Source organism: Tursiops truncatus, chromosome 7, assembly GCF_011762595.2.
Source record: "Tursiops truncatus isolate mTurTru1 chromosome 7, mTurTru1.mat.Y, whole genome shotgun sequence".
Classification (NCBI taxonomy): domain Eukaryota; kingdom Metazoa; phylum Chordata; class Mammalia; order Artiodactyla; family Delphinidae; genus Tursiops; species Tursiops truncatus.
In genome coordinates, this window is record NC_047040.1 from 93,841,357 (window position 1) to 93,864,271 (window position 22,915).

Consider the following 22,915-nt stretch of genomic DNA (forward strand, 5'->3'; position numbering starts at 1 on the left):
ACCACCTAGAGGGGTGGGATAGGGAGGGTGGGAGGGAAGGAAACACAAGAGGGAAGAAATATCGGAACATATGTATATGTATAACTGATTCACTTTGTTATAAAGCAGAAACTAACACACCACTGTAAAGCAATTATACTCCAATAAAGATGTTAAGGGAAAAAAAAAAACCTATACATGTGTTAAAGTTCAGTGAACTGTTCACCAAAAACAAAAAAAGGTCAATTTACTTTATGCTAATTTTAAAAATAAAATGTTTAAAAAGCAAATGGGAATATTAAAGAAAAAAAACTACTGGGAGCTCCCTGGTGGCGCTGTGGTTAAGAATCCACCTACCAGGGCTTCCCTGGTGGCGCAGTGGTTGAGAGTCCGCCTGCCAATGCAGGGGACACGGGTTCGTGCCCCGGTCCAGGAAGATCCCACATGCCGCGGAGCAGCTAGGCCCGTGAGCCATGGCCGCTGAGCCTGTGCGTCCGGAGCCTGTGCTCCACAACGGGAGAGGCCACAACAGTGAGAGGCCCGCCCACCGCAAAAAAGAAAAAAAAAAAGAATCCACCTACCAATGCAGCGGACACAGGTTCAAGCCCTGGTCTAGGAAGATCCCACATGGTGCGAAGCAACTAAGCCCGTGCGCCACAACTACCAAGCCTGCGCTCTAGAGCCCTCAAGCCACAACTACTGAGCCCACGCACCTATAGCCTGTGCTCTGCAACAAGAGAGGCCACCACAATTAGAAGCCTGTCCTCTGCAATAAAGAGTAGCCCCCGCTTGCCGCAACTAGAGGAAGGCCGCGTGCAGCAACGAAGATGCAACGCAGCCAAAAATAAATAAAACAAATAAATTTATTTAAAAAAAAAACTACTAACAAGTGACTTCCGTTAATAAAGAAATCACTAACAAGTGATTTATTAATTTCATACATAGAAAGGTTTCATGTATTTATTCAATGAATATTTAACTATGGACTACTTGTCAAATACACTTTTTTGAAATATATATTAAAAAGCTGAACAGAAATTATATAACAGCAGTGAGATTTTGATATATGCACTATGTGTTATTATCTTATTAAATCCTCACAGTTACTCTCAAAGGCACATATTATTTATTATTCTTACTTTACCAATGCAGAAACCAAATCAAAGAAATTAAATAACTTGCCCAAAGTTGCTGAGATAATAAGTACTTGAGCTAGAAATTAAACATTAGTTTGTCTAATTCAGCGTCTGACCAAACAGTAGATGGTCAATTAATGCTGAATGAATGAATGCACATAAATGCATGCTCTATTATACAAGCTGCCTTCTGACATATTTTGTCATGTTAAATGTATGTATTCACATTTTAAAAGATAAAAGAATCTAGATGGATTAAATTAAATGGGTAATTTATTCATTAAATTCCTTTTGTAGTTAAGTTCACAGTTTTTAAAAGATCAGATTAAAATAACAGGACTATTTGTGAAACATTAACCAGTGTATTGCACTTGCAAATAGTTTTCTTCTTTTTAGTGCTACATAATCTACTTGATATAGTAATCACAATGGAATGAAGAAAAAAGAAACAAACACAGATACTGTCATTTTCCCTTTCCTTAGAAATTCTTTAATAAAAAAAATCAAAAGACCAACTCACACCAACAGAATAATTTAAAACCAGTATATAAATTTCCTTCAACTAGGTCTCCTTCCTTGACCATATACTCATACTTGGGCCATTTTGATGGTAGTATGTTTTAACACCAACCTCTTCAAAATAAAGAGATGCTGAGAATAATTGAAAAAAGATTAAAAGATCTTTAGAAAGTTTAACAGACGTAAGAGAGTTTTGATGTTATCACATAACTGTTTGAGATCAACATTTTATGTCAATTCAATTTTCAGCAATATATATTAAGTTTCCTATGATATTTAAGCGTTCTATGCTAGTCATCAGAATTATAGTTAGGTACAACCTAGATTATGACACATACTGTTCAGAAAGGATTTAACAGCAGGACTATGACTGCTATCCTCAGAAAGGCCTACTTCTAAGGCTGCCCGTTGGCTGGTACCTGGGAACCTGGATTTGTGGAGGCGTCTCACCATTTTCCCTAACTGATGAGTTACTGTGCCTAAACTGTTTGTACAAACAAAGCGGTTTATGCTGAACACCTGCTTTCCTTTTAGGAGTCTGAAATTTTGTTATGTAACAGTCAGAGGGTGCCTACGTGACCAGCCCCTAATTAAAAACCTGAGAGCTGAGGCTTTAACAAGCTTCTCTGGTAGAAAACGTTTCATATGTGTTGTCACAACTTGTTGCTAAAGGAACTGAATATGTCCTCTGTGACTCCATTAGGAAAGGACTCTTAAACACTTGCACTTCCTCCAAACTTTGCCTAAGGCACCTTTCCCTTTGCTGATTTTGCTTTGCATGCTGTCACTCTAAGAAATCCTAGCAATAACAGCAACTACATGCTGAGCCCAGTGGGAACTCCTAGAAAATCATCAAACCTGGAGTCAGTCATGGGGCCTTCCTGACATACATACTAAAAGTTATCTGAGTAAAATGTATACTTACCATCTTACCAGGCAATGTGCTCTGGGAGGAAAGTCATTATTCATGCACAGCAAATCTTGCATAGATTGTGGAATAACATCTACAGAAATATTTGATAATTAAAAAGTGAGTATGTTCATTCTAAGGCAGAATTTTATCACATGATTTAAAGAAATCATTCTATGACATGTCTTGCTAGTCCATGTAGTTTTGCGACTGCTGAACGATTTGTATCTAAGGCTAACTCTAAGCTTTGGAGGAAGACCAGTGTCTCGCTTGCTCTCTCCCTTTTCTTTTAAAAAAAAAAAAAGTCCATAAAAAAATATATATTGATATATATATCATTCCCATGTTTATATTTTCCATTCTTCTAAATCATGATTCAAACAATTTCTCATTCCTTACTAGAAAACCTTGTTTTATTTGTTCTTCTTAGCCTGCCCTTGTCTTTACTTTTCTTCAAAATTATACTTAGAAGTCTGTCAACTCTATACACCTCCCATGGCTAGCCTTTGCTCACCCCTGGCCGTCTTAAATATTCTTGTAAAACCACTACGCAGCTTCTCCTTTATAACCCATATATCTGTAAGTACATGTATTACTATCCATAATAAGATACTAACATCAATGATAATTACTTACACTCGTAAATGCATAATAAATTCAAAGCATAAAGAATAATGTTTATAAAAATATTTCCTGGAACCTCCCTGGAGGTCCAGTGGTTAGGACTCCGCACTTCCACTGTTGGGGGCGCAAGTTCGATCCCTGGTCGGGGAAGATCCCACATGCCACGCTGTGCAGCCAAAAAAAAAAAACCAATTTCCTTTTGCTGTATAGCTATACTTGCTGAGCAAATTTGTATTTTGTTAATTTGAAAAAAGAACAGGAGAACACTAATGACTTGATGCTCTAATTAAAACAATAAGCAACTCCAATAAATAAAAGACCGGTGTTCAAATCTTCTGACCTCTGATAATCGTTTTAAACATGTATCTCCAAATTAATTGAGCTAATGGTTTGCTTGTAGCTTCTACCATTAGTTACAGCTTCAATCACGACCAAATTAAAACTGCCCAATACATACACACATGCAGCAATAATGCCTTAACTACCTTAAATCCATTCACCTTCTCTCATCATCTATTCATCTATTCTCTCATCTCTATTCATCTCAGAAACACTGATTCTAGGGGCTTCCCTGGTGGTGCAGTGGTTGAGAGTCCGCCTGCCGATGCAGGGGACACGGGTTCGTGCCCCGGTCTGGGAAGATCCCATATGCTGCAGAGCGGCTGGGCCCGTGAGCCATGGCCGCTGAGCCTGCGCATCCGGAGCCTGTGCTCCGCAACGGGAGATGCCACAACAGTGAGAGGCCCACGTACCGCAAAAAAAAAAAAAACTCTTAAAATGGATCTTTCTCTTAAAATGACTGATAATATAAAATCAAGTTGCCTTTGCAAGTTTGTAAATTATGCCTAGCAAATAAAATATATGCCTTTTTGGGGAAGAAACTAACTCTTAAAATTATTTATTAAGCTGCAAATGATGTTTGCTAACTTGAATACTAACTGCAATGCTTATACAAGAGCCTGGTAAACATCAGTAATCATGAGATAGGTGCTTATGTACAGTATCTTATTAAATCCTCCCATTAACCCTCCAGGTAGTATTACTCCATTTTACAAATGAGATCAGTCAAATGTAGAAAGGTCAAGTAACTAGTAAGTAGAAAAACCAGAATTTTAATCCACTTGATCTGACTCTGAAGTCTGGGGTATATCCAAAACATGATACTGACTAATCAATAACTTTTTTAAAATTCTTCAAAGCCCAGCTTAGTTACTTAATTCTCTATAACATCTTCTCTAATCTCTCTGGACTAAAAGTGATCTTTCCTATTCTGAACTCCAGTAAGACTTTGTGCTTTGGGATGGCACTTACCACTTTTTACCTCTTACTATTGTTACTTACTTATAGACCTTATCTCCCCTACTGGAATGTAAACTTTTCTCAGTTGGGCTTAGCAGAGTACCGAGCACATCTCAGGCATTCAATAAATATGTGCTGATTTAATTAATTTTAAAATAAATGATGCTGCAATTTTTCCTCTGCAAAGATCATACTCTATTTCAGATGTGAAACGACTTTGCATATGTAAAATATCTCCAGAGGATACTACTTAATTAAGAGAACTAAATTCATAATTCAAAATTATAATCACTCTTACAAGAGTTTAAAAATATGTAGTACAAACTTACCTTCTAATACTTCATCCTTTCCTTCTTTATCAGGGAATTCTTGTACAAGATAATGATGAGTGATGGAGAACTTGAAATCAGCAAATGAAATCTCATCTGATTTCTCTTCCCATGTGCCAGAAGTAAATATACCCTGTATTTAACAAAAAAAACAAAAAAAGGAAAAACATCTACTTTATGGTATTCAACAGTTACCATTAGGTTTATTAACCACAGATCTTTTTTCCCTTTTTCTGCCCATTAATCTAAAAGTTCGATCCTATATTTATCCTTCCCATAATAAAAGGAAAAGGAAAAATATGTAAGTGAATAAACAAAGAGGAAATTATTTTATAAACTATTTATCAGTGCTCCTTTAGAAGAAAATTCCCCTAGAATATTAACTATCAAGTGACTTACAAAATTGTAATTTTCAAGTAATTTTTGTAAGATGAGTCTCTATATAAAATCATGAATATACAGTAAATTCCATGCCTCTTCACACACCAATAAAACCCCAACACCTTCTCGACCAACAGCAGAATCTGTGAGTAGCTTTTAACTGAAAATAGTTAAGTTTCATAAATTTTAAAAATTATAAAAAAATACACGACAATATTATTTTTATTATAAAGATCTCAAATCTAATAACATCACTACATGGTACACAGAATTACTGGATATCAGAAACTGCTTCAGAAAAAGAAAAGCAAATTTGTAAAATCAATTTAAGTCACATGAAATCTGTAGTACTTATTTGCTTAACAGGTTCTGCAAGCTTCTTTATCAACCTTTGGCATTCAAATATTTTCAATTAAACAGCAACTTCTTCATTGGAAAATATTTTAATTAAAAATTCCAAACAGCCCTCTTACTTACACAACATAACCATAAAAAAGGATTTTTGCCACAAGTCCTCTAGTCTCCCATAGCTATTCTTTCCACTGGAGAGATATTACAGATAGTCATTACAGCATAGCACCACCACTACAAGGCAGAAATACCAACTCAGCAACTTCCAAATACAGATAGCCCAAAACTAGACAGGAAAAATGTAAGGAATGATTCTCTGCATTACTGAATTTTTTAAAAGTGTTTTTCAGACTGTACCTAAGTTTTATGTGTTCCTGGCAAGGTATTTATAATTCTGAATCTTTTTATTAGGAGAATAATCACCATGTATGATACATATCAAAAACTATGATTTTTATACACTGGGTTTCTTTAAAGTGAGGTTAACCTGTGTTAAGATATATATGGCCTGTACCAAAAGTCTCAAACTGCAGTAAGTAATAAATGATATACGTAAGAGCTTGGTTTGCTAGGAAGAATGCCCACAATAAAGCAGTGAAAGCTAAAACTAAGGTGGGGGGGAAAGTCCGGAAAGTGAGAGATAAGTCCCCTTTTCAAGCTTGCAGAAAACCTGAAATTTTTTTTTGCCATATTTTTAATTGAAATATAGTCAATTTACAATGTTATGCTAGTTTCTGATGTACAGCAAAGTGATTCAGTTATACAATCCATACTTTTTCATATTCTTTTCCATTATGGTTTATTACAGAATATTGACTATAGTTCCCTGTGCTATACAATAGGACCTTGCTGTTTATCCATTCTATATATAATAGTTTACACATCTGCTAGTCCCAAACTCCCAGTCCTCCCCTCCCCCTTGGCAATCACAAGTCTGTTCTCTATATGTCTATGAGTCAGTTTCTGTTTCATAGTAAGTTCATTTGTGTCATATTTTATTTTTCTTTTCTTTTTGCGGTACCCGGGCCTCTCACTGTTGTGGCCTCTCCCGTTGTGGAGCACAGGCTCCGGACGCGCAGGCTCAGCGACCATGGCTCACGGGCCCAGCCGCTCCGCAGCATGTGGGACCTTCCCGGACGGGGGCACGAACCCGTGTCCCTTGCACTGGCAGGTGAACTCTCAACCACTGCACCACCAGGGAAGCCCTGTGTCATATGTTAGATTCCACATATAAGTGATACCATATGGTATCTGTCTTTTTCTTTCTGACTTACTTCACTTAGTATGATAATCTCTAGGTCCATCCATGTTGCTGCAAATGGCATTATGAAATATTCCCTTAAAATGATACAAGAAACATTATCTGACCCTAATCCTGCATTCTAGGTACAACTGTCAACCTTACTGAACAGCTATCTCAAGGTGGATTTGGTTGTATTCAATATAGAGGGCATGCAGGTTCTGTATCCAAAACAAACTTTTTAAGATAATTTAGCTTAACTCAAAAACAACACTCCAACCTCCCTCCTTCCATTCCATTATGATAGTCACTTGACACCAAATTCCAGTATGGTGTATATTTACTACTAGAACCAGAAAGGATAACTCTAGTTCAGAATTAATCTAGTAATTCATCAAAAATAACTTCTGATGGCCCTAATTAGAAAATAAAAAGGATTAAGCACACAGACTAGAAAGAAAGCTGTCTGCATTCACAGATGGCATGATTATGTACATAACATATCCAAAGGAATCTACAAAGTACCAAAACTAACTGAGTTTATAAAGTTGTGGAATTCAAGGTCAGTATACAAAAATCATGTGATTTTTATATACATATACTGAGCAAACACTTGGGAAATTAATTTTTTTTAAATACCACTCTTATAACATCAAAAAAAATCAAATATCTAGGGAAAAGACAATGAAAGATGAGCAAGAACTCTACCTAAAATACCTCAAAGCATTACTAAAAGATATTAAAGACCTAAACAGAGATATTTCATGTACATGGACTGGAAAACACAACACCATTAAGATGTCGATTCTCCCAAATTGATCTATAACTTCAACACAATCCTAATCAAAATTCCAGCAGGCATTTCGTAAAAACTGCCAAGCTGATTCTAAAACTAACATGAAAATCCAAAGACCCTAGAATAGCTAAAATAATTTTTGATGAAAAGTATACTACCTGATATTAAGATTTACTTTGCTACAGCAATTAAGACAGTACAGTACTGGCATAAGGACAAACAGATCAATGAAACATAACATAGTCCAGAAATATATTCACACTAATACTTCATTTTACAACAGAGGAGCCTCTACAATTCAGTAGGGAAAGGATGGTCTTTTCAACAAATGGTTCTGAAATAATTAGATATTCATATGCAAGAGAACACAGAATATCCTCACAACCTTAAAATAGGCAAAAATTCCTTTGACAAGACACAAAAGTCACTAACAATAAAATCAAAAACTGAGAAAATGAACTTCACTAAAATAAACATGCTCATCAAAAGACACAATTAAGAAAATGATTAGGAAAGCCATAGACTAATGGGAAAACTCAAAATACATATATCTGACAAAAGACTCACAACCAGGATGTACAAAAATAATTTTTAAAACGAAACAATCCAATATTTTTTAATGAGCAAAATACTTGAACAGACACTTAGCAAAAGAAGGTATGAATGACTAATAGTTAACTGTGATGAATCACCAGATACTACTGAATTTCAGTAGTCGACAGCAAAATGCAAATTAAAACCACAATGAGATACCACTTCACACCCAGTAAGATGACTAAAAATAAAAATCTGACAATGCCAACTGTCAGAATGTAGAGCAACTTGAAATCTCACATACTGCTAAGAGTATACAATGGTACAACCTTGTACTTTAGGAAAGTTTCGCAGTTTCTAATAAAACTGAACACAAGACCTAGCAATTCTGCTCCTAAGAATATACTCAAGAAAAATCAAAGCGTATGTTCACCAAATTGTTCATAGCAGATTATTAATAATAAGAAAAAAATGGAAACAATTTAAATATTTATCAATAGGAGAAAGGATAAACACACTGTGGTACAGTCATACGATCCAAAAAATGATGTGTGTAACATGGATGAATTCTTAAAATATTATGTTGAGCAAAAAGTCAGACACGAATGCATAGTGTATGATTCCACTTATATGAAACTCAAGAATGGGTAGAATTAATATATAGTGAAAGAAATAAGAACTATGGTTACTTAAGAGATAGAGAGAAAAACCAGGAATCTTTCTGGGATGATGAAAATTGTTTTTTACTTTAGATGGTAGTAACATGGGTACATACATTTGTCAAAATAAACTGTAAATCTGAATTTTGTTCATTTTACTGTATGTAAACTATAACCCAACAAAGAAAAAACACCAATAGAACACCTCTTTAAAAAGAGATAAGGCGATATGGGGGAATATTAAACTTCTGAGGAAAATGCGGTAGGTAGGGAGAGGAAGATGCTTTTTTTCCAAGAAAAAAGATAATGGCAATTATGTAAGAACAACATGCACTAAACATCATCATGTGGACCCAACAATCCTTTCCACTCATCTTTCAACTTAATAAATTTTAGGTAATTAAGAAATATTCTCAGCCAGAACTCTGGAGGGCCAAAGACCTCAGCAAGATAAAGGTCACTCTTTTAGTTGAGCCCTTCACAATGTCAGGCCCAGACTATTTTAATAGCTTTCTACTGGTCTCCGTATCCCTACCCTACAATCCTTCTTCCTAAAATATAAATCTGATATTGTTCTTCTGTTTAAAATACTTTAGTGGATTTCCATAACCTATAAGAGGCTTCCAGAGATGTTTAATCAGGTATTCTATCAGTAAAAGATTTTGAGTATCCACCTCCATATATGTATATTTTTATTAACAAATTAAGCATTACTGTAGCAATATATTATGCATATGATATATAAAACAAAAACATTAAAAAGGGATATAAACATGTAATATAATTAGAAGTCATAATACAAAAATGGCTTATCACAAGCACCTCTAAGTGTGGCATTACTGGGTTGGCCAAAAGGTTCATTTGGTTTTTTCTTAAGATGGCTCTAGTAGCACTTAGTTGTCTTTAACTTCATGTGAAACAATTTTGTTAGACTGTATGTGACAGCTGTCATATCAGCATGCATTTAAGAAAAGACTTATCAAAACTGGTGAATTTTTGTGTAGCCATTTTAATACTGAAGATGAAAGAAAAAGAGCAACATTTTCGGCATATCATGCTTTATTATTTCAAGAAAGGTAAAACGCAACTGAAATGCAAAAAAAAGATTTGTGCAGTGTATGGAGAAGGTGCTGTGACTGATCGAATGTGTCAAAAGTGGTTTACGAAGTTTTGTGCTGGAGATTTCTCGCTGGACGATGCTCCATGTTCAGGTAGACCAGTTGAAGTTGACAGCTATCAAATCAAAACATTAACTGAGAACAATCAATGTTATACAGTGCGGCAGACAGCCGACATACCCAAAATATCCAAATCAAGCACTGAAAATCATTTGCACCAGCTTGGTTATGTGAATCGCTTTGATGTTTGGGTTCCACATAAGTTAAGTGAAGAAAAACTTCTTGACTGTATTTCCGTATTCAATTCTCTACTTAAATATAACGAAAATGTTCCGTTTTTAAAATAAATTGTGACAGGTGATGAAAAGCAGATACTGTACAATAATGTGGAATGGAAGAGATCGTGGGGAAAGTGAAATGAACTGCCACCAACCACACCAAAGGCCCGTCTTCATCCAAAGAAGGTGATGTTGTATATATGGTGGGATTGGAAGGGAGTCCTTTATTATGACCTCCTTCTAGAAAACCAAACGATTAATTCCAACAAGTATTGCTCCCAGTTAGACCAACTGAAAGCAGCACTCAACAAAGAGCATCCAGAATAAGACAAGAGAAAACGCATAACCTTCCATCAGGATGACGCAAGACCGCATGTTTCTCTGATGACTAGGCAAAAACTGTTACAGCTTGGCTGGTTCTGATTCATCCACTGTATTCACCAGACATTGCATCTTTGGATTTCCATTTATTTCGGTCTTTATAAAATTCTCTTAATGGAAAAAATTTCAATTCCCTGCAAGACTGTAAAAGGCACCTGGAAGAGTTCTTTGCTTAAAAAGGTAAAAAGTTTTGGGAAGATGGAATTATGAAGTTGCCTGAAAAATGGAAGAAGGTAGTGGAACAAAAGGGTGAATACGTTGTTCAATAAAGTTCTTGGTGAAAATGAAGAATGTATCTTTTATTTTTACTTAAAAACCGAAGGCACTTCTTGGACTGGTAGAAACACAAACCCACCAGACTTGGCCCCACCCCTTCGCTGGTTTATCTCCCATGGTTACCTTACACCTACCCTGTGTTACGATCCTAACAACTTGTATTTCCTCAGAGGTGTGCTTTATCTTTGACATCTGGGCACAGACTATTTATCCTGCTCTTCTCTACTTCCTCTTAGCATACGCTTCACATATTCATTCTTCAAAACTTATCCTAAATGTTATTTCCTGTAGAAAATCTGCTTTACTTCCATGAAAGGTAATGATCCTCAATGTCTTGTTCAAATCATTAGAATGGCTTCTTATTCAAGTCACTTACTTATATATCTATTTCTCCATTAGACTGTAAAGAGCAAAGACTACAGTCTATTCTTTGCAGCCCAGAACTTAACAGTGCCTACATGCTTAATAAGTATCTTAGGAATTACCTTTATCAGTATTCACAAAGAAACCCATGTTTTCCAAATATACTGGAAATATTTCAGTAAGTACACAGAATATATAGTCTGAGGTCTAGTCTAACAACTTGAAATACCACACAACCCAGTCCCTAAAGGTATGCTCTCTGACTTGAACTGACATATGTACATCACAGTCCTCATGTTGAGTTCCTCGTGAAGTTAATTTCCTCATGGTATAAATCAAACATGTGGATAAACTCACTGCCTTCCTGGATTAAGGGATTTTCTGTAACACCTAAACATAAGCCATCTTTAAGATTTATTGGTTACCAGAATCAAATTTCACATCATAAACAAGCTACCATTAAAAATATAATCTTTCATTATAAAACTAAAACTCTGTTTAAATTACTGTTTAACAAATTATTAAAAATTTTTTCTTCTACTGACAAAAGCAACACATTACTGAAGAGGAAAAAAATATAGTGAAGCATAAAACCTAGTGGTTTTTTTCCATTTCTTTTTTTGAAGAGCACAGAGCTGTGGTTCTCACCCTAATTAGACTTCATAATCAACTACAAGGCTTTCAAAAACATACTGATAACTAGGCTCCAGAACAGACTAATTAAATCAGAATCTCTGAGGTTGTGTCTAAACCCTAGACTTTTTCAAAAGCTCCCCAAGTGATTCTAATGTGCAACCAGGGTAATCAAAACCTTGGTATAAAGCTAAAAATGAAAGTTTTCATGCACTGATGGAGGAAATCTTTTTGAACGTTTGCAGTATTGAAATACAAATATTAAAAAGCCATCTACCTATGTTGGGACAACTGAATATCCGCATGCAAAAAAAAAGAAGTTGGAACCTTTATCCTTACACTAGGCATGAAAACTAACACAAAATGGATGACAGACCTAAATGGAAGAGCAAGAACTATAGACACCACCAAGAAAGTGAAAACACAGACCACAATACATGCTGCAACATGGCAAATGGGAAAAAATGTGTGAATTATGTATCTCATAAGGGACTTGTATCCAGAATATACAAAGAACATTTACAAATGAATAATAAAAAGATAAATAATCCAATTTAAAAATGGGCAGGAGGCTTCCCTGGTGGCGCAGTGGTTGAGAGTCTGCCTGCCGATGCAGGGGACACGGGTTCGTGCCCCGGTCTAGGAAGATCCCACATGCCGTGGAGTGGCTGGGCCCGTAGCCATGGCCGCTGAGCCTGTGCGTCCGGAGCCTGTGCTCCACAACGGGAGAGGCCACAACAGTGACAGGCCCGCGAACCACAAAAAAAAAAATAAAATAAAATAAAAATAAAAATGGGCAGGGACTTTCCTGGTAGTCCAGTGCTTAAGACTCCAAGCTTCCACTGCAGGGGGCGCGGGTTTGATCCCTAGTCAGCAACTAAGATCCCACATGCTGCCCAGTGCAGCCAAAAAAATAAAAATAAATAAATAAATCTACTTTAGAAAAAAAATGGGCAAAGGATCTGAATAGACATTTCTCTAAAGAAGATATACAAGTGGCCAATAAGAACATGAGAAAGGACTTCCCTGGTAGCGCAGCAGTTAAGAATCCGCCTGCCAATGCAGGGGAAATGGGTTCGAGCACTGGTCTGGGAAGATCCCACATGCTGCAGAGCAACAAAGTCCAGGCACCACAACTACTGAGCCTGTGCTCTGGAGCCTGCGAGCCACAACTACTGAGCCCACAGAACTGCAACTACTGAAGCCCACGCACCTAGAGCCCGTGCTCTGGAACAAGAAAAGCCACCACAATGAGAAGCCTGCACACCGCAACAAAGAGTAACCCCCACTCGACGCAACTAGAGAAAGCCCATGCACAGCAACAAAGACCCAATGCAGCCAAAAAATATAAATTAATAAATTAAAATAACATGAGAAAATGTTCAACATGAACAGCCATTAGGAAACTGCAAATCAAAGCCACAGTGAGACATCACTTCATATCCACTAGGATGGCTATAATTAAAAGATAATATCAAGGGAGGAGATCAATTGGTGGAGTAGGAGAATGCTGAGCTCACCTCCCCACAGGAACACATCACAATACAGCTACATGAGGAATTCTTATTGAAAACAAATTGGAGAATGATAGAAGAACTCTTCTTCAACCAAGGCTATGAGGAAAGATCCACACAAAGTCAGGCAGAAAGTGAGGAGAAGCAATCAGGATCTGCAGCACTAGGAGGGGACACAGAAGAGGAGACGGATATCACAGGCTCAGAGATCCTCCGTGGGGAGTGAGTGGTCCAAGCCACATATTGAGCACCACCTCCCTGGGGTTCAATACCAGGAAGATGTGTCTCCTTAGCTGGTTTGAAAACTAGTGGGACTTATAGGAGGGCTATAAGAAACCGAGATTCTACTCCTGAAGAATGCACACACATGCTTGCTTACTCCCAGAAATAAGGCCTAGGAAGAAGAGTGAAACTTCCTTGGGCTCTGGCTGGTTTCCCAAAACCACACACAAACTGGGCACCCTGGCCCACACCAAGCACCTCTCCAGCACCTCTAGCTATTTATTTATTTATTTTATTTATTTATTTATCTTTGCCTGCACTGGGTCTTCACTGCTGCATGCGGGCTTTCTCTACTTGTGGCAAGCGGGAGCTACTCTTCGTTACGGTGCACGGGCTTCTCATTGCAGTGGCTTTTCTTGTTGCGGAACACGGGCTCTAGGCGCACGAACTTCAGTAGTTGTAGCACACGGGCTCAGTAGTTGTGGCTTGCGGGCTCCAAAGCGCTGGCTCAGTAGTTGTGGTGCACAGGCTTAGGTGCTCCGCGGCATGTGGGATCTTCCCAAACCAGGGCTCGAACGCCTGTCCCCTGCATTGGCAGGTGGATTCTTAACTACTGCGCCACCAGGGAAGCCCCAGACATTTTTTAAATGTCTGTACAGATTACTTCCCTGCCCTTCAGGATAAAGACACTGAGTGTCTACTAAGCCAAGTAATTAATGTGTAATTATGTGTGTATGTTCATGTTTGTGTGTCTGCATACATAAAATCTAACGCTGTCATATAAGTTTCAACCCTATTTTATAGATAAGAAAAGGTTCAAAGATTTAAAAACCTGTCCAAGGCTACCATACCATTAAGTACTAAAGCTAGAATTTGATCCACCACAGCCTGGTTCTTTCCAGTAGAAGCTAAGGCAGATAGACATAAACACGCACATATACATGTATAAATTCAATAGTACATATGTGAACAAGATAAACAAAGAGAACAATATATGGGTCAGAGCTTAAGGAGATGGTTGGATAAATATCAAGTGAGTCAGAAATGGATTCATTCAGAAAAGGGGATCCCCATTAGTCTGTAGGTAAGGTAAGGCTAATAAGAAAGAACAGATAATGGTCTGGGGCAGGACACTGGATGTCAAATTTAGGGAACAAATAGTCCAATTCAGCTGAAGTTTCCTAGAAGGAATAGAGAAAAAAAGGTAGAGAGAGACCTGACAGTGGATGTCTATGAATATCAGTTCTAGGAGTTTCAACTTCACCCTGTGGGCAATGAAGAGCCTTTGAAGGCTTCTGTGTAGGCTTGTAACGTGATAACGGTTATTAGTTGAGGAGAATTCCTCTGAACACCCTGGATGGAAAGAAGAAATAGGAAAGAGCTAAGGTAGGGAAGAGGATAGGAAAAAATATTTGCAGGTTATGTATCATATACTGGGTAGGCCAAAACGTTCTTCGGGTTTTTCCATAACATCTTATGGAAAAACCCGAACGAACATTTTGGCCAACTCAATAAGAGATTAATATCTAGAATGTAATAAAAAACTCTTACAACTTAACATGTGCATTAAAAAGTGAGCAAAGAGACCTTCAAGATGGCAGAGGAGTAAGACATGGAGATCACCTTCCTCCCCATAAATATATCAGAAATACATCTACATGTGGAACAACTCCTACAGAACACCTACTGAACTGTGGCAGAAGACTGAGACTTCGCAAAAGGCAAGAAACTCCCCCACGTACCTGGGTAGGGCAAAAGAAAAAAGAAAAAACAGAGACGAAAGAATAAGGACGGAACCTGCACCTCTGGGAGGGAACCTGCACCTCTGGGAGGGAGCTGTGAAGGAGGAAAAGTTTCCACACACTAGGAAGCGCCTTCACGAGCAGAGACCGAGGGTGGGCAGGGGGGGAAGCTTCGGAGCCACAGACGACAGCGCAGCAACAGGGGTGCAGAGGGCAAAGCGGAGAGATTTCCGCACAGAGGATGGGTGCTGACCAGCACTCACCAGACCGAGAGGCTTGTCTGCTCACTCACCGGGACGGGCAGGGGCTGGGAGCTGAGCCTCGGGCTTCGGAGATCAGACCCCAGGGAGAGGACTGGGGTTGGCTGCATGAAAACAGCCTGAAGGGGGCTAGTGCGCCACAGCTAGCCAGGAGGGAGTCCGGGAGAAACTCTGGACCTGCCTAAGAGGCAAGACACCATTGTTTCGGGGTGCAGAAGGAGAGGGAATTCAGAGCATCGCCTAAACGAGCTCCAGAGATGGGCGCGAGCTGCGGCTATCAGCATGGACACTAGACGAGCATGAGATGCTAAGGCTGCTGCTGCAGTCACCAAGAAGCTTGTGCGCAATCACAGGTCACTATCCACACCACCCCTCCCAGGAGCCTGTGCAGCCCGCCACTACCAGGGTCCCGTGATCCAGGGACAACTTCCCTAGGAGAACACATGGGGCCTCAGGCTGTTGCAATGTCACACCGGCCTCTGCTGTCGCAGGCTCGCCCTGCATTCTCTACCCCCCACCTCCCCCAGGCCTCAGTGAGCCAGAGCCCCCTAATCAGCTGCTACTTTAAACCCATCCTGTCTGGGCAGGAACAGACGCCCTCAGGAGACCTACACGCAGAGCCGGGGCCAAATCCAAAGCTCAACCCCAGGAGCTGTGAGAACAAAGAAAAGAAAGGGAAATCTCTCCCAGCAGCCTCAGGAGCAGCGGATTAAATCTCCACAATCAACTTGATGTACCCCGCATCACTGAAGTACCTGAATAGACAAAAAATCATCCCAAATTGAGGCGGTGGACTCTGGGGGCAACTGTAGACTTGGGGTTTGCTTTCTGCATCTAATTTATTTCTGGTTTTATGTTTATCTTAGTTTAGTATTTAGAATTTATCATCATTGATAGACTTATTGATTTGCTTGCTCTCTCTTTTTATAAGGATTATATATATTTTTTTCCTTTTTGTCTTTTTGTGGGTGTAGATGTATGCTTCTTTGTGTGATTTTGCCTGTATAACTGCTTTTACCACTTGTCCTACGGTTCTGTCTGTCTGTTTTTGTTTTTGTTTTCTTAGTATAGTTTTTAGCACTTGTTATCACTGGTGGATTTGTTTTTTGGTTTGGTTGCTCTCTTCTTTCTTTTCTTTTCTTTTTCTTATTACTTTTTAATTTTTTGTTATTTTTAATAATTTTTTTTATTTTTTATTTTAATAACTATTTTTTTTTAATTTTTTTTTCTCCCTTTTCTTCTGAGCCATGTGGCTGACAGGGTCTTGGTGCTCTGGCCGGTTGTCAGGCCTGTGCCTCTGAGGTAGGAGAGACGAGTTCAGGACATTGGTCCACCAGAGACCTCCCAGCTCCAAGTAATAACAAATGGCAAAAGTCCTCCCAGAGATCTCCATCTCAATGCTAAAACACAGCTCCACTCAACGACCAGCAAGCTACAGTGCTGGAAACCCTATGTGAAACAACTAACAAGACAGGAACACAACCCCACCCATTAGCACAGAGGCTGCCTTAAATCATAGTAAGTCCACAGACACCCCAAAACACGCCACCAGATGCTGTCCTGCCCACCAGAAAGACAAGATCCAGACTCATCAACCAGAACACAGGCACCATTCCCCTCCACCAGGAAGCCTACAAAACCCACTGAAGCAACATTAGCCACTGGGGACAGATACCAAAAACAACATGAACTACGAACCTGCAGCCTGTGAAAAGCAGACCCCAAACACAGTAAGGTAAGCAAATTGAGAAGAGAGAGAAACACACAGCGGATGAGGGAGCAAGGTAAAAACCCACCAATCACACAAAGGAACAGGAAATAGGCAGTCTACCTGAAAAACAATTCAGAGTAATGATAGTCAAGATGATCCAAAATCTTGTAAATACAACAGAGAAAATACAAGAAACACTGAACAAGGACCTAAAAGAACTAAAGAGCAAACAAATAATGATGAACACCACAATAAATGAATTTAAAAAATCTCTAGAAGGAATCAATAGAGAATAAATGAGGCAGAAGAATGGATAAGGGACCTGGAAGATAAAATAGTGGAAATAACTACTGCAGAGCAGATTAAAAAAAAAAAAACAATGAAAAGAATTGAGGAGAGTCTCAGAGACCTCTGGGACATTAAATGAACCAACATTCAAATTATAGGGGTCCCAGAAGAAGAAGAAAGAAAGAAAGAGACTGAGAAAATATTTGGAAAAATTATAGTTCAAAACTTTCCTAACATGGGAAAGGAAATAGTCAATCAATACCAGGAAGGGCAGAGAGTCCCATACAGGATAAAACCTAGGAAAAACACACCAAGACACATATTAAGCAAACTATCAAAAATTAAATAGAGAAAAAATATTAAAAGCAGCAAGGGAAAAACAACAAATAAGACACAAGGGAATCCCCATAAGGTTAACAGCTGATCTTTCAGCAGAAACTCTGCAAGCCAGAAGGGACTGGCAGGACATATTTAAAGTGATGAAAGAGAAAAACCTACAACCAAGATTACTCTCCCCAGCAACAATCTCTTTCAGATTCGAGGGAGAAATTAAAACCTTAAGAGATAAGCAAAGGCTAAGAGAATTCAGCACCACCAAACCAGCTTTACAACAAATGTTAAAGGAACTTCTCTAGGCAGGAAATGCAAGAGAAGGAAAAGACCTACAATAACAAACCCAAAACATTAAGAAAATGGTAACAGAAACATACATATCGATAACTACCTTAAATGCTCTAAGCAAAAGACACACACTGGCTGAATGGATACAAAAACAGAACCCATATATATGCTGTCTACAAGAGACCCACTTCAGACCTAGGGACACATACAGACTGAAAGTGAGGGGATGGAAAAAGGTATTCCATGCAAACGGACACCAAAAGAAAGCTAGAGCAGCAATTCTCATATCAGACAAAATAGACTTTAAAATAAAGATTATTACAAAAGACAAAGAAAGATACTACATAATGCTCAAGGTATCAATACAAGAAGATATAACAATTGTAAATATTTATGCACCCAATATAGGAGCACCTCAATACATAAGGCAAATGCTAACAGCCATAAAAGGGGAAATCAACAGTAACACAATCATAGTAGGGGACTTTAACACCCCACTTTCACCAATGGACAGATCATCCAAAATGAAAATAAATAAGGAAACACAAGCTTTAAATGATACATTAAACAAGATGGACTAAATTGATATTTATAGGACATTCCATCCAAAAACAACAGAATACATCTCAAGTGCTAATGGAACATTCTCCAGGACAGATCATATCTTGGGTCACAAATCAAGCCTTGGGTAAATTTAAGAAAATTGAAATCGTATCAAGTATCTTTTCTGACCACAACGATGAGACTAGATATCAACTGCAGGAAAAAAACTGTACAAAATACAAACACATGGAGGCTAAACAATACACTACTAAATAACCAAGAGACCACTGAAGAAATCAAAGAGGAAATCAAAAAATACCTAGAAACAAATGACAATGAAAACACGATGACCCAAAACCTATAGGATGCAGCAAAAGCAGTTCTAAGAGGGAAGTTTATAGCAATACAATCCTACCTCAAGAACAAGAAACACCTCAAACAACCTAACCTTGCACCTAAAGCAATTAGAGAAAGAAGAACAAAAAAACCCTAAAGTTAGCAGAAGGAAAGAATCATAAGAATCAGATGAGAAATAAATGAAAAAGAAATGAAGGAAACAATACCAAACATCAATAAAACTAAAAGCCAGTTCTTTGAAAAGATAAACAAAATTGATAAACCATTAGCCAGACTCATCAAGAAAAAAGAGAGAAGACTCAAATCCACACAATTAAAAATGAAAAAGGATAAGTAACAACTGACACTGCAGAAATACAAAGGATCATGAGAGACTACTACAAGCAACTGTATGCCAATAAAATGGACAACCTGGAAGAAATGGACATATTCTTAGAAAAGCACAACCTTCCAAGACAGAACAAGGAAGAAATAGAAAACATAAACAAACCAATCACAAGCACTGAAACTGAAACTGTGATTAAAAATCTTCCAACAAACAAAAGCCCAGGACCAGATGGCTTCACAGGTGAATTCTATCAAACACTTACAGAAGAGCTAACACCTATCCTTCTCAAACTCTTCCAAAATATAGCAGAGGGAGAACACTCCAAAACTCATTCTACAAGGCCACCATCACCCTGATACCAAAACCAGACAAAGATGTCATAAAGAAAGAAAACTACAGGCCAATATCACTGATGAACATCGATACAAATATCCTCAACAAAATACTAGCAAACAGATTCCAACAGCACATTAAAAGGATCATACACCATGGTCAAGCAGGGCTTATCCCAGGAATGCAAGGATTCTTCAATATACACAGATCAATCAATGTGATAAACCACATTAACAAACTGAAGGAGAAAAACCACATGATCCTCTCAAATGATGCAGAAAAAGCCTTCGACAAAATTCAACACCCATTTATGATAAAAAAAAAACCCTCCAGAAGGTAGGCACAGAGGGAACTTTCCTCAACATAATAAAGGCCATATATGATGAACCCACAGACAACATCGTTCTCAATGGTGAAAAACTGAAACCATTTCCTCTAAGATCAAGAACAAGACAAGGTTGTCCACTCTCACCACTATTATTCAACACAGCTTTGGAAGTTTTAGCCACAGCAATCAAAGAAGAAAAAGATATAAAAGGAATTCAAATCGGAAAAGAAGAAGTAAAGCTGTCACTGTTTGCAGATGACGTGACGCTATATGTACAGAATCCTAAAGATGCTACCAGAAAACTACTAGAGCTAATCAATGAATTTGGCAAAGTAGCAGGATACAAAATTAATGCACAGAAATCTCTTGCATTCTTATACACTGATGATGAAAAATCTGAAAGAGAAATTAAGGAAACCCTCCCATTTACCACTGCAACAAAAAGAATAAAATACCTAGGAATAAACCTACCTAAGGAGACAAAAGACCTGTATGCAAAAAACTACAAGACAGTGATGAAAGAAATTAAAGATGATACAAATAGATGGAGAGATATACCATGTTCTTGGATTGGAAGAATCAACATTGTGAAAGTGACTATATTATCCAAAGCAGTCTACAGATTCATTGCTATCCCTATCAAACTACCACTGGCATTTCTAACAGACCTAGAACAAAACATTTCACAATTTGTATGGAAACACAAAAGACCCCGAATAGCCAAAGCAATCTTGAGAAAGAAAAACGGAGCTGGAGGAATCAGGCTCCCTGACTTCAGACTATGCTACAAAGCTACAGTAATCAAACAGTATGGTACTGGAACAAAAAAAGAAATATAGATCAATGGAACAGGACAGAAAGCCCAGAAATAAACCCACACACATATGGTCACCTTATCTTTGATAAAGGAAATATCTTTGATAAAGGAGGCAAGAATATACAGTGGAGAAAAGACAGCCTCTTCAATAAGTGGTGCTGGGAAAACTGGACAGGTACATGTAAAAGTATGAAGTTAGAATACTCCCTAACACCATACACAAAAAAAAACTCAAAATGGATTAAACACAATGTAAGGCCAGACACTATCAAACTGGCCTTACACTATCAAACTCTTAGATGAAAACATAGGCAGGACACTCTATGACATAAATCACAGCAAGATCCTTTTTACCCACCACCTAGAGAAATGGAAATAAAAACAAAAATAAACAAATGGGACCTAATGAAACTTCAAAGCCTTTGCACAGCAAAGGAAACCATAAACAAGACCAAAAGACAATCCTCAGAATGGGAGAAAATATTTGCAAATGAAGCAACTGACAAATGATCAGTCTCCAAAATTTACAAGCAGCTCATGCAGCTCAATAACAAAAAAACAAACAACCCAATCCAAAAATGGGCAGAAGACCTAAACAGACATTTCTCTAAAGAAGATATACAGATTGCCAACAAACACATGAAAGAATGCTCAACATCATTAATCATTAGAGAAATGCAAATCAAAACTACAATGAGATACCATCTCACACCAGTCAGAATGGCCACCATCAAAAAATCTAGAAACAATAAATGCTGGAGAGGGTGTGGAGAAAAGGGAACACTCTTGCACGGTTGGTGGGAACGTAAACTGATACAGCCACTATGGAGAACAGTATGGAGGTTCCTTAAAAAACTACAAATAGAACTACCATACGACCCAGCAATCCCATTACTGGGCATATATCCTGAGAAAACCATAATTCAAAAAGAGTCATGTACCACAATGTTCACTGCAGCTCTATTTACAATAGCCAGGACATGGAAGCAACCTAAGCGTCCATCAACTGATGAATGGATAAAGAAAATGTGGCTCATATTTACAATGGAGTATTACTCAGCCATAAAAAGAAAAGAAATTGAGTTATTTGTAGTGAGGTGGATGGACCTAGAATCTGTCATACAGAGTGAAGTCAGTCAGAAAGAGAAAAACAAATACCGTATGCTAACATATATACATGGAATCTAAAAAAAAAAAAAAAAAAAAAAGGTTCTGAAGAACCTCAGGCCAGGACAGGAATAAAGACACAGACGTACAGAATGGACCTGAGGACACGGGGAGGGGGAAGGGTATGCTGGGACGAAGTGAGACAGTGGCATGGACCAAATGTGAAACAGATAGCTAGTTGGAAGCTGCCACATAGCACAGGAAGATCAGCTTGGTGCTTTGTGACCACCTAGAGGGGTGGGATAAGGAGGGTGGGAGGGAGACGCAAGAGGAAGGAGATATGGGGATATATGTATAGCTGATACACTTTGTTATAAAGCAGAAATTAACACACCATTGGTAAGCAATTATACTCCATTAAAGATGTTAAACAAAAATGAGCAAAATCATCTCCATAGCAGATATACAAAATGGCCAATAAGCACAAGAACAGATGCTCAACATCACTAATCATTAGGGAAATGCAAAACAAAGCCACAATGAGATCAAAACCACTTTACACCCATTAAGATGGCCACAAAAAAAAAAAAAAAAAACAAGTGTTGGTGTGGATGGGGAGAAACTGGAACCCCTGTGCATTGCCAGTGGAAATGTAAAATGATGCAGCTGCTGTGGAAAACAATATGGTGGTTCTTCAAAAACTTAAAAATAGAACTACCAATGATCTAGCAATTCTATTTTTGGGTATATACCCAGAAGACTTAAAAGCAGGGACTCAAACTGGTATTTGTACAACCATATTCATAGCAGCATTATTTGCGATAGCCAAAGGTAGAAGCAACCTGTGTCTAATGACAAATAAATGAATGGATTAATAAAGTGTAGCATAGACATACAATGGAATTTTATTTCAGCCTTAAAAAGGAATGAAACTGATA

At 38.1% G+C, this 22,915-nt stretch overlaps 1 protein-coding gene across 3 annotated transcripts in view; it reads right to left on the reverse strand.

Moving 5' to 3' along the window:
• The window catches only part of RAB3GAP1 (RAB3 GTPase activating protein catalytic subunit 1), a 131,623-nt gene that overhangs the window by 86,079 nt on the left and 22,629 nt on the right, over nucleotides 1-22,915 (reverse strand). For all 3 annotated transcript variants that reach the window (XM_033860230.2, XM_073807757.1, XM_019925483.3), the window contains exons 4-5: nucleotides 4,797-4,929; nucleotides 2,560-2,638 (exon numbers count right to left, since the gene is read on the reverse strand). In XM_033860230.2, coding sequence (XP_033716121.1) covers nucleotides 2,560-2,638; nucleotides 4,797-4,929 — 212 coding nt within the window. The remainder of the gene's footprint in view (nucleotides 1-2,559; nucleotides 2,639-4,796; nucleotides 4,930-22,915) is intronic.